The sequence below is a fragment of the Oryzias latipes genome, chromosome 6, assembly GCF_002234675.1.
Source record: "Oryzias latipes chromosome 6, ASM223467v1".
Lineage (NCBI taxonomy): Eukaryota > Metazoa > Chordata > Actinopteri > Beloniformes > Adrianichthyidae > Oryzias > Oryzias latipes.
Genome location: NC_019864.2, coordinates 26,640,064 through 26,651,900, shown reverse-complemented (window position 1 = coordinate 26,651,900; position 11,837 = coordinate 26,640,064). Strand labels below are relative to the sequence as shown.

Below are 11,837 nucleotides of genomic sequence, written 5' to 3'. Positions count from 1 at the left end.
GTATGGCACCAACAGTTGGGAAACGTAAACAGGGGTCTGCCCATTGAGAGCGCTGCAGAATTAAGGTTTTCAAATCAATCCTTAAATACAAAGGTAGCCAATGAAAAGCAGATAAAACCGAAGAAATAGGAGCCCCAGCATCTTAGCGGAAACATTTCTGAAACTGGTTTCTACAGACCCGTGGGGGAAAAAAAAAAAGGGAGGAGCTTTTCTGAATCCCAAGAATCAGGTTTAGCAAAAACACAAACAAACCGAAAAAGCGCTCCTCTACTGTTGAGCATGGCAGGGGAGGGATCATAATGAGGGCTTGTTTTGCACAATATCTGAACACCTTGCACCTGTTGATTAAAAGATGAACCCCTCTGAGTTCTCTTGAGTGAAAAGTGAGGTCATGTGAGCGGTAAGTGAACCCCAACTGATGGGAGAAAGCGTGAAAAACTGAAACTAGAAGAAAAAACATTGAGTTGAAATCAACCAGTCGTTGTCCAAATCAGCAGCTGATCTTGATTTGCAGGACTTGGCTGAGATCTAGACTTTCAGACTCGGTATTTGGTGCCTCTCGACTCAAACGGGACTCTTTGATTCAGGTTCACTGGGAGAGGACTTCCTGATGAATATATTTCCATGCTAAATTTTCTTGGATGACTGAAACTGGAACTTCCTTGAGGGAGAAGTTGGGATTTTTTTGGGAAAAAACTTGCCACCTGGGGAGGCCGCGGTGCAGCGGAAGGGCGGTCGACCTCTGATTGAAAGACCGCATGCTCGATTCCCGCCTTGCCCATGTGTCGAAGTGTCCTTGGGCGAGACACTGAACCCCACCTTGCCTCTTGGGGAAAATTGGCGCCAGTCTTCGTGTTCATCAGTGTGTGAATTGGGATTGTGACTGTAGAGGTAGAAAAGCTGTACAGGTATCCACCATTTCCTATCTGCATGGGGAGAGGAACCACAGCCGAGGTGGTCAGCTCCAAAGTGTGTTAGCAGCTGCCTCGGTTAACCCAAAACTGGAAATGAACACCAATGTAAAAACCAAACAGATCTTCCTCTTTCTGACCCGGAAGGACTCAAAGCAGCAGATTCAGCATGAATCTACGCTGGAGGTCCTCAGACTTGTTTTCCTCCTGCAACAACAAACGATGACGATTCTTCTGACTTTAGAAGCTCCAAGTCAGTTAGTTTTGGATTCTCAGGAGGAGCCCAAACTGATCAGCTTTTAGCAGTTTGATGGAATTTCTACTGATTATTAAAAGGATTTTGTATATTTATGTTTTAATTTTTACTATACTACTATGCTTTAAATTAAATGCCTGATGTTATTTGAATGACACATGAGTCTTGTTTTGTATGAACGTCCCTAGTAGTTTATTTTAGGAGGCGATTTTTATACCTGATAAAAAATGCTTAAATATTAAAGAAAATGGATTTTAAAAGGTATAAAAATAAATAAATAAAATGGGACAAACTGTTCATACTTTAGTATGCATCTTTGGTATAGAATATGGATTATCTATGGGTATTTTTCTTGCATCCCAAACAATTCTGCGGCTAAAGTTTCTGCTTTTCTAACCACTATTGGCTTGGTATCACAACAACAAAAACAAAAAAAGAACCAAATTTAAACAAGAATTGAGATTTCTAAATATATGGTTTTACATCTGCTTTTTTGTTTTGTTTACTTGTGGTTCAGAATCCGGCAAAGTAATCTGAAATGTTCAAAATCAGGAAGAAACACCTAGTTTCCCCCAAACAGGTGATGAGGAAGGACGACAGCCTGTGTCAGCTTGTTATCACATGCAAGCTTTGAGTTGGAGATGCAACAATTCTGCTTTTAAAACCGAACCACATTTTCTACTACGAGACCAAATTGTAGGGTAATTGAATCTTTGCATCCCTAGTTTGAGGACTGATCAAATCGGTTTGCATTCAGCCTTTTTTCCTCAAAAAAAAAAAAACCGTTAATAAAGATATACAAGTATTAATTTTTTAAAATCTGCTCTTTATTCTATTTGTCTGTCCACTTTAAACTGTTTCTGAATGTCATACCATGTTTATTGGCTTTCTATTCTGTTTTTAAACTGCTGACTCTAAATGACAGAAAAGCTTTGGTAAAAAATTAGTCACATTTTTCTAAAATGTGCGAGGCTTGGTTGATCCTACTGGGTTATGTACATTTATGAAAATGAGGTTTGTGTATAGTTGCAATGCAAAAGAATGTGTATATATTTCTGTACGTCTATGCACAAAGTATGTAAATGTGTAAAAGTTAAAATACAGAATGTGATTTTTTTTTTGGAAAATATTGAAAAAGTTATGCCGAAACCGTTTCAATACTTTCCTCTTTTATGTTTGTATTTTTGTTTAAATAAAGTATTTTCAAACAGGAGGATTTCATGACCTTAAATAAACTCACCTTACCAGTTTCAGGTTGTGGTTTGTAAATTTCTGCTGCAGACTAAAGAGAGGCATTTCTGAAAGTTAAGCTTTCTTAAAACGTTATGAGCATCGGTTGTTGTTATAGTGACAAAAATGAACTTTAATGCCATCCCAGTCATGACGAACTAAAGGAATATTTAAAGGTTACAAACTTTGGAGGAAACTCTGAGACGACTTCCTTGAAGTACTCTATAGATTTACCATATGTCATACACGGATCACAGATCTGGAGTTTGCGGTTCTCGCTGTATGAAGAAGCTTGGACTTTATCAGGGAAGAAGAAAAAAAGAAAAAAAAAAGAGGAAGATGGCAGTTAAAAGAAAGTACACACACACACATTCAACTTCAATATTTGACACATCATCAGAGGGAGTAGCAATCTAAAATGCTGACACATGGGGACATTTATTGGATGCTTCTTTGAAATTTAGTCCGGCAGACAAACGATTGTATGATTCTCAACAAGAGATCAAAAAAAATCCAGAAAACATCTGACCTCTGCAGAATATAGTATAAGAAATATTTCTAAACTTTTTAAAAACACATTTTAGGGATGTTTATTACTTTATGGTTTCAACCAACCAACCTTACAGTTTGGGTGGGCGAATGTATGAAATCTGCAGGAATTTTACCTTTTATTTCTTCTCTTTTCATTGCAATGAATTTTGCAGAATTGCAAGAATTCAAACAAATCCCCAACTCTCCTCGGTTCTAGATGAGCTGCTGAGCTCTTTCTGCATCGGTGAGACGAGGGGTAAAGTTTTCAACTCTACGGCTAAATTGGTTGAGTCTGTCCGACTTTTGCTCCCTGAGGCTTGTAGCATCTGAGAGGCCTTTCCTTCTTTTTCATGTTTTATTTTTTTTTGCCAGTTATGCAAGCGTAGTAGGTTTAGAGTATTCGTGACTCACAGACAAAAAGGCAAATGCGAAAGTGAGTGCAGGAGGACAGGCTGAAATCAGGCAAGTAACACTGAATGGTTCTGAATGAGGAAGTATGGTTTCGAAAGAGCCCAAGCTTATGACATCATTTTGATCCATTCTGTTGATCTATTTTTAGAAGCTTTTATGGAGGGCTGCCAACACCCCAGGGGGAAGAGTTATGAACAAATGCAAGTTTTAAAAAGACTCAGGTAGATTGCAAGATTAACTTAGAAATAATGAGAAAGGTTGGGTCAGAGCCAGTAAAACATTAGATCAAGGAAACGAAACTAGCAATAAGCAAAAACAGCATTTTTATGCAAACATGGAGTCTGCGCATTGGAAGCTACTAAAATGTTTACTGTAATTGTGGTTTTTCGCACTATGTTAGTCTCATACGGATCACAAATCAGTCTGCAAAGTTTTGTCAATTGTTTAAACGCATTTGATGGCAGCCATTTAATTTGAAAATTAATGTGCTTCAAAAAAAAAAGAGGATGATTTTATTTGCTTCATTTTTTAGGTCTTTTATTAGGAAAAAAGCTTCAAATGTTCAATGATTTTGTTAAAACGCAAAACAGTTTCATCAAATGTAAAGAAAATAAAATTATAGGTGGGATTTACTTTACGTGCAACTTGTTTTACCAAAATGACAAGTTTAATTGATGAAACGTTTGATGCATTTTTGAATAAGATTCCTCTTTAGTTTTTTAAAAATAAGTTTTCTACCATTTGGAATTAATACGCTTGATTCTATAGTCTTTAAAAGAAAAAGCTTCTTTTTTATTAAAAACCATGACTTCACAGTGATATTCTGCTGCATAGATGCAGCAGAATACTGCATGTTGATGTTTACCTTTCGTTAGGGGCGCCACAAGGAACCAGCTTTTTACCAATTCGTGATTCTATTTTTGGTAGTTTTTACACTGAATGCCCTTCCTGACACAACCTCGTTTTTAGCCGGGCTGGGGACAGGCACAGGGAGACCCAGACTCAGCCCCCTTGTAGCTACATTGTTAGGCAGGAACTTGGAGGGTCTTGCCCCTACTGGATGAAGTTCATCACGCCCTCTGGGAATGGAGCTCTGGTTTCCTATGCGCCAATCCTACATGTAGCCAACTGATCCATGCAGCCGCTATAAACATCCTAGCTAATTATTCTAATTATAGTCTGGCCTAATCATTTATAATTACATCTTTCTTTTGTAAAATACATCCATTTTATCTAAGGTTAATAAATAACTATTTGAAACAGACAGTTTTCTTTTTAAAGATGAATAATAAATAGTCTAAATCACGTTTGAACCCTCGACTGTAAACGAGGACTGGACTGAGCAAGTGAGACATCACTCAAAGGGCTTACTTCCACTTTCTATAACATTAAGTTAATTCAGTTGCCTCCCCACCACAAGTACGCCGCCGTATTGGAGCCAGACGTAGTAAAGACGTGGTGATTGGTTGCTCTGTTTCTATGGCAACCACTCTTGCCAATTAGAAGAGAGCTAGTTGGAAGTCCACAACTCGAATAACTTGCATTACAGAAAAGATATGAATAAAAAAACAAGAAAAAGTAATAGTAGAAACATGTTAAAAATGATTTTGAGTAAGAATAGATATTCTGAAAAACAGAATGACCGAATAATCGCTGGTTATTTCTCTACAGAAGTCAATGGGATTTTGGCTTCTTGGAGCCAGCAGGTACTTCCTGTTTGAATTACGGGGGGGGGGGGGGGGGGGGGGGGGGGGGGGGGGGGGGTGGTCATACATAGTCAATGGGTACACCCCTAATTAAATAAGATCCAGGTGAGAAGTCTCCACCTGGCACCAGCCTCTATTGGTCATTTGACAAACTGCAACATTTAATTTCTTGCTCTTCAAGATGGAGGACATATATTAAGAATAATAAAATTAAAACTGCATTTCTGAGTATCTATTTAAACTGCTGTGAATCAGGTCAGATGGGAAAAAAACGTTTTAAAAAGATTGTGACTTAGAAAATACTCTGGGCGGGCCACAAGTTTTCTATTTTATGAAATAAAGTTTGATTTGATTTGATAAGTTCCCAGCTCCGGTCTGTTCTCATCCACTGATAGACTAGATCCATGTATGTCAATGCTTTCCTCTTTTTGCTCTTCAGGAACCATGTCCCAGTAAATTACTTTTTAATTTTAATTTTGGCTAAAAACAGCATCATCATAATCAAAAGCCCACTGGGAACGCTTTTAAAATAGCTCAAAAGATGATAGAAGCGACTCTTTAGGGGTTTCTCCGTCCTGAAAAGAAGCTTCGGCATCATCTCCTGAGATTCATCTCCCTGATCCAGCTCGTCCTCAACCCACAGACACTTCCTTGTTTCTAAATCTGGCTTTATCAGTGGTTTTTACTTGCAAAACAATTCATGAGAATATCCTTTTTTGCCATCCTTTTGTTGAAGATACTGGAAATGAAAGTCAACAAGTCCTGGCAGTTTCTGTAATTCCTCAGTAATGGATCTGAGGAAGAATCGGAACTGATTTATATAAAGTATCACGCTGTCGTTCCTTTCTTTGCCTAAAAAAAGAAGAAGAGCTGAATGAAATTCCAGGAGAATGTTTCAGAGACACCAGCGAAGCATTTGTCATGAGGCGCTGGAGATGTTTCACTGAAGCAGAGGGCCGTTCCATGCTGAGGAAGTAAGAATGATGCTCTTTTGAGGGACGGAGTTTCTTCTGTTAGAGCCCCAACAGAAACCACGCTGGCGCTTCGCTTTATCAAAATAGTTTATTTAGAAGGCTCTTGTCACAAAAGCAAGACATCGCCCGTCTCTCAACGCCCTGCTCCACCCCTCGTACGCCTCCAACTAAAAGTCTGACACAAAAAAAGACTGGTTTATCATTTTAAGAGCTAAGAGGAAAAGTAAATCTCGAGTTAAAAAAAAGAAAGCAAATACTGTACGCACATCACTGCCGTCTACAATCATACAGTTGAAAGAATCTGACTTTTTTCGTATTTTTGTACAAAAGTGAAAGCGGCGGAAAACGGTGAAGCGGGCGGTGCTTCAGTGAAGGTTGGCCACCGATCCACTTCATCAAACAAAAGAACGAGATGATAAAAGGGGGTGGAGAAAGCAGGTTCAGTATAAATCTGTTTTCGTGAGAAAGATGCTTCCCGCTGCTGAGCTGTTTTTCGCGCAACGAAGCCTCAAAGCCCCCCGACCACGTGTCCAGGTACCCCTCCCGAAGAAAAACGCTTTCATCTTCTCCGAGGACATCCGAGCGCCTACCTCCAGGTCACTTACATCACAGCCTTTAAACATGAACCACAACACATTTTTACAGGTCCTCTGGAGGGCGGGGGCCTCAGTGCTCCGCCCCTTCACCCTCGCCGCCTTTGGGCTCACGAGGCGGAGCGAGCAGGCAGACGAGGAGGCCGCCCTCCCCTTTATTTGGCGGGGATCTTCGCCCGTTTCCGTGCTATGGCGTCCTCCACGGCCTTCAGCTGCTTCAGCAGCTCCTCGCGGCGGGACAGCGTGTTGCTGGGCTTCCCAGAGCCCGAGCTTGACCCCCCAGCCGGAGTCGAGGCTGCTGCCGGCGGCTTGCTTGACGGGGTCGTTGGGATTTTCCCAGAGGACTTGGGTGGAGGAGACAGGGGGCGTTTTCTGCGAGGAGAAAGATATTTTGGTCAGACGCTCTGCCCGCCTCACAGCAGCTTCACTCAGTTTAATGATTCAGTTTGTAAAACAAAAGTCCGTCTTTCTCAACAGAAATTCAAAAACATGTTTCTGTCCTCCAGAAAACATTTCTAGATTCACTTTCTGGTCTGAAGTTACCTGAAGCCGATTCTTGCATTAAAGCCGATGTTCAGGCTGATCATCTGCTGGAGTCTTAATTACAAGCAAGAGGTTTTCTAAAAACTTGAAGAACCATATATATTCTAAGTGATTAAACTCTTCTTCCTCTAGTGTGTGTAACCCAGTGCTTCTCAATTATTTTTTGCAAGGCCGCTGACAATTTATTAGGTTAGCATCTATAAAATTTGTGTAAGCATACCTGAAATTGTATCTTTTAACATTAACAAAAGAAAAAAATATATATAAATCCACTTTAAACAATAAAAATATAAAAAATCTGTCAGTCTAGTTTAAACTAGAAACATTTTGACCAACTGAACCATTTGATGCAGAGAAAAATAATTAAATCAATAAATAATAATAAATGTAAATTGATCTGAAACATTAACACAGCAGCACCAATATATTTAACTTCTTTAGTCTGAAACAATACATAAAAACATCGTTCTGATTTTCTTTTCTAAATGATGGATTGTTTATTTATGATCTCATAAAGTGCAGCTGTTTTCCTGCAATACCTGTTGCCTTCATGTCAAATACTGACACCAACTAAACCACAGGCAGACAAAGATACATATATGGAAAATAAAGACATCATCAAAATGTTTACAATAGTTCCTAAAGAATGACATCATTAGCACAAGCTGAGGAATCTAAAGTATTGTGCTGATCCTGGTGTTGTGCAATCTAGCGCTCTGCATGCTTTGGTTCACCTCGCAGCCTGAGCCCACTACCCCTCCCCTTTCATTCTCACACACGCAGCTGCGTGTGACAGAAGACAGGAGCAGCTGCCAGGACGGCAGTTCACCGTTTCAGGCTGTTACAAACTCTGTCATTTAACAGATCATAGGAAACCAACAGTGGTGCAGATTTTCTTCCAAGCACTGAGCCGCTGTCACCCCCCGTTAAATTTGCGCCCTGGACAATTGTCCGTTTTACCTGTGCCTAAAACCGCTGCGACTGTGAATTGTGCAAGTTTCCCACTTAAAAAGTTGAGAGAGTCCTGTAATTTATGATGATACGATGAGACACAAAATGATAAAGAAAAAATCCAGAAAATCCTATCGTCTTATTTGTAAATTATGCTGGAAAATAAGTATTTGGTCAATAACAAAAGCTACTTAACTCAGTAAACTCAGTACTTTGTTTGATACCCTTTGTTGGCAATGACAGCAGTCAAAAGTTTCCGTAAGTCTTCACAAGGTTTTCACAAACCGCTGCTGTTATTTTGGCCCATTCCTCCATGAAGATCTCCTCTAGAGCCGAGGATAACCATTTTAAAAAGGTGCTATTAATACAGAAAATGAGTGGAGGACAGAGGATCCTCTTACAGAAGAAGTTACAGGTCTGTGAGGGCCAGAAATCTTGTTTCTAGGTGACCAAAAAACTTATTTTCCACAATGGATGTTTTATGTCATTTTATCTCTCGTAGTCGAGGTTTAACTATGATGGAAATTACAGGCCTCTCTCATCTTTTTAAGTGGGAGAACTTGCACAATTGGTGGCTAACTAAATACTTATTTGCCCCACTGTATAATGTTTCCTCATTTACTGTGGCAGTTATGTTCAAAAACTGTGGGTCAAATCCATGAAGCAGAATTAAAGATGTTTTAGGGCAAAACTCCTCACTACACACTTTATACACTTTTCTGAGACAAACACTAACATTTTCACACGTTTCTCTCTTGTTTAAACTCTCAAAGTTCAAACCTTTAAAGACAAACAAGTTCAGTATTATAGAGTAAAAACAAAGATCTGCTTGCGATTGAAGATTTATGCAGATTGGGCAATCTGAACGCATTCAGTAAAAGAGACACGGCACCGATGAGACTGACAACAGTCCAGAGCCGGAAAGGACACGCAACACAATGCTCTGTAATTAATAAATAAAAATAACTTAATGGCACTGAAAAAGAATCTGTAAAAACAGCGAGACTGCTAAAGGCAAACTGCCACATCGTGAAGGAACACAGTACAACAGAAAAACCTTTTCAAACTGAACACTTCCATTCAAACTTCAGGGGGGAAAAAAACAGAAATAAGAAGAATCTGAAACCGAAAGTAAAATGAACAATTCTTTCTGCTGCTTAAACTGGAATTGTATTTGGAATTTACAAAAAGCAAATTAAAAAACCAACTGCTCTGATAATTATTTTAATGAAATTCCTTCAATCCTGCAAACATTATAGTAACACAAATCTATCCGCATCTTCATCTTTTCCTATGTCTCCAAACAGATGAGGTTTATTTTTTCCAGAAAACGTCAAACCAAATTGGACAGCATTTTTTATATTTTTGTTTCTGGAGAATAATCTAACTTCCAGAAGTTTCTGGACTAAAGTTGTTCCCTTCCTATCCTTTAGACTTTTCCGTTCAGAGGTCGCCGCAGCGCATCAGCTTCCTCTTTCTAACCCCGTCTTCTGCACCCTCTACTCTGACACCAGCTACCCTCATGTCTTCGTTCTCTGCATCCATAAACATCCTCTCTAGACCCTGTTGGCTGGCAGCTCTAGACCACCAACATATTCTCTGTTTCTCCTCTGGACATGTCTGAACCATCTCAGTCTGACCTCTCTGACGTTACCTCTCTGATGTGCTCATTCCTGATCCTCTCCATCCTGGTCACTCCCAAAGAGAACCTCAGCATCTTCCTCTCTGCTACCTCCTGCTCTGCTTCCTGTCTTCCTCATTGTCTCTGGGCTGAACAACATGGCTGGTCTCACCACAGTTTTGAACATCTTTTCTTCCATTTGAAATGAAACTCTTCGATCACATCTGACGCTTTTCTCCTCCCCTTCCAACCTGGCTGGACTCACTTCTCCACTTCTTTTCCACACTCGCCTTTCCTCTGGACTGTTGCCCTACATACTCAAAGTCCTTCATCTCTTCTCCCTGTAGCCTCACTCCTCCACTTGGATTCCTCTCATTCACACACATGTACTCCGTCTTGCTGCGGCGAACCTTCATTCCTTTCCATTACTAATTCATTTTGTGCATAATCTTATCTGTTGTTGGTAATGAATCGATATAAGCAGCAAAACAACCTTAAGAGTCACTTAGGAGCCAAAAGTGTGCCCCCTCCAGCCAGAATGACTTTTGCATTTGAGGAGGAGAAAGGAACTGCTGGAGGCATTAAATACTTCTTTGAATTTTCAAAAGAGTTTCAGATTGGAAAGATAGTTTTTTCCCACATCTCACTTTGAGCAGTGAACGTCTTTTTGTGTCATTTTTCACACTGTTGTCTGAATTCTAGTCAAACCAGGTTTTGTCTTGAACCATGTTCACACTTTGTATGAGGCCACTGCTTTAAACAAAGTGAATAAAAGACAAGAGGATTCCGGTTGTGGAAAAAAAGTAAGGTAACGTGTAGCGAATTACATTTTAAAATAAGCAATAAGTAATTTGATTACAATTTCATCCAGTAACTAGAGTAAAATAATCAATTTTTAAAAGTAATTTACCCAGCACTGTGTGGTCTTAGTCTAGCTTCCCATGACTCTAAATCCATTATTGGGGCATTCTGGGAAAACGCTGATCAGATTGGGCAGCATGTAACCGGCGTGCAGTGACAGACGGCACACCGGTGGATTGCGGATCTGTTTCAGGTTTTGGTTTGACCGTAAAGCAGGAGGCATCAGATGTGACTTTCAGCATGACATTCCTGTGTCTGTCTCCACACAAATGCAGTTTTGTTACGGTGAAACAAAAACACAAAAGCTTAAGTTTTTTTATTTTTATTATCTTCTGGGTTTTTTTATTTTTTAGGTTTAACTCACTGCTGCATGACGAAAAGAAACCAACTGACTTTCCTGTATCTGTTTCTTTAAAAGAGGTTTTCCTGCTCCAAACCAGCCCCACTTGTTCAGACCTTCCTGCATGTGCCGTCATGAATGTGAACATGATGTGGAATGCAGCTTTATTGACGCCCGTCTGTTCCTCCATGCTGCTGTGAACAACCAACACTTTCTTGTAATGTCTTAAGTAAAGGTTTGTTTTCTTAAAGGACTTACCGTTATGGACGTTTAAAAACAAGCTGATGTACTTTCCCCTGAAACAGGTTAATACAAACAAACCCACTCTTTTGTAACCACAAGTATGATTTTAAAGCTCTTGAAGAGGCAAAAATTAATCAAGAGCTGCGAGTTTCAAAGATTAAACACAAGAAAAAGCCACATCTTTGCATTTTCCTGATTTTTTTTTTTTGGTTTCTAAACATTTCAAACTGCAGACTTGCACATTTTTTGCCAGAATCCTGCTTTTCCAGAGCTGGCATGGCGTTGTTAGAAGTGCATCTTTATCAAGTATGATGTTGGTGTGTATGCAGTGACACGTATATGAAGCGTGCTTTCATCTGCACATCATGAGCTCATTCCAAAACATTACGTAATTGGAGACAAAGCAGCCGACTTTTCTGCATTTTGAAATAGAAACGCTTTGAAGCTGAAGAACTATCTTCATTTAAATAGAAAACACTCCTTTCCTGGAGGCGGTTTGAGCAAAACAACATTTATAAAGATATTTTTTTTTTTAATTAGTTACCCCAATAATACATCACATCCAGAATGCTTTATTGACAGACTCGTGCTCCTCAGAATTTAGGGTTGATGTCATGATACATGTACATAAAAATTTAATTTTTTAATTTAATTTGTAGATAAAGT

The 11,837-nt window shown here is 39.5% G+C and overlaps 1 protein-coding gene across 3 annotated transcripts in view; it reads right to left on the bottom strand.

Moving 5' to 3' along the window:
- Positions 1–6,088: 6,088 nt before the first annotated feature.
- The window catches only part of zc3h18 (zinc finger CCCH-type containing 18), a 48,532-nt gene continuing 42,783 nt past the window's right edge, over positions 6,089–11,837 (bottom strand). For all 3 annotated transcript variants that reach the window (XM_011476387.2, XM_011476388.2, XM_020704191.2), the window contains exon 19: positions 6,089–6,984. In XM_011476387.2, coding sequence (XP_011474689.2) covers positions 6,768–6,984 — 217 coding nt within the window. In that variant the 3' untranslated portion in view covers positions 6,089–6,767. The remainder of the gene's footprint in view (positions 6,985–11,837) is intronic.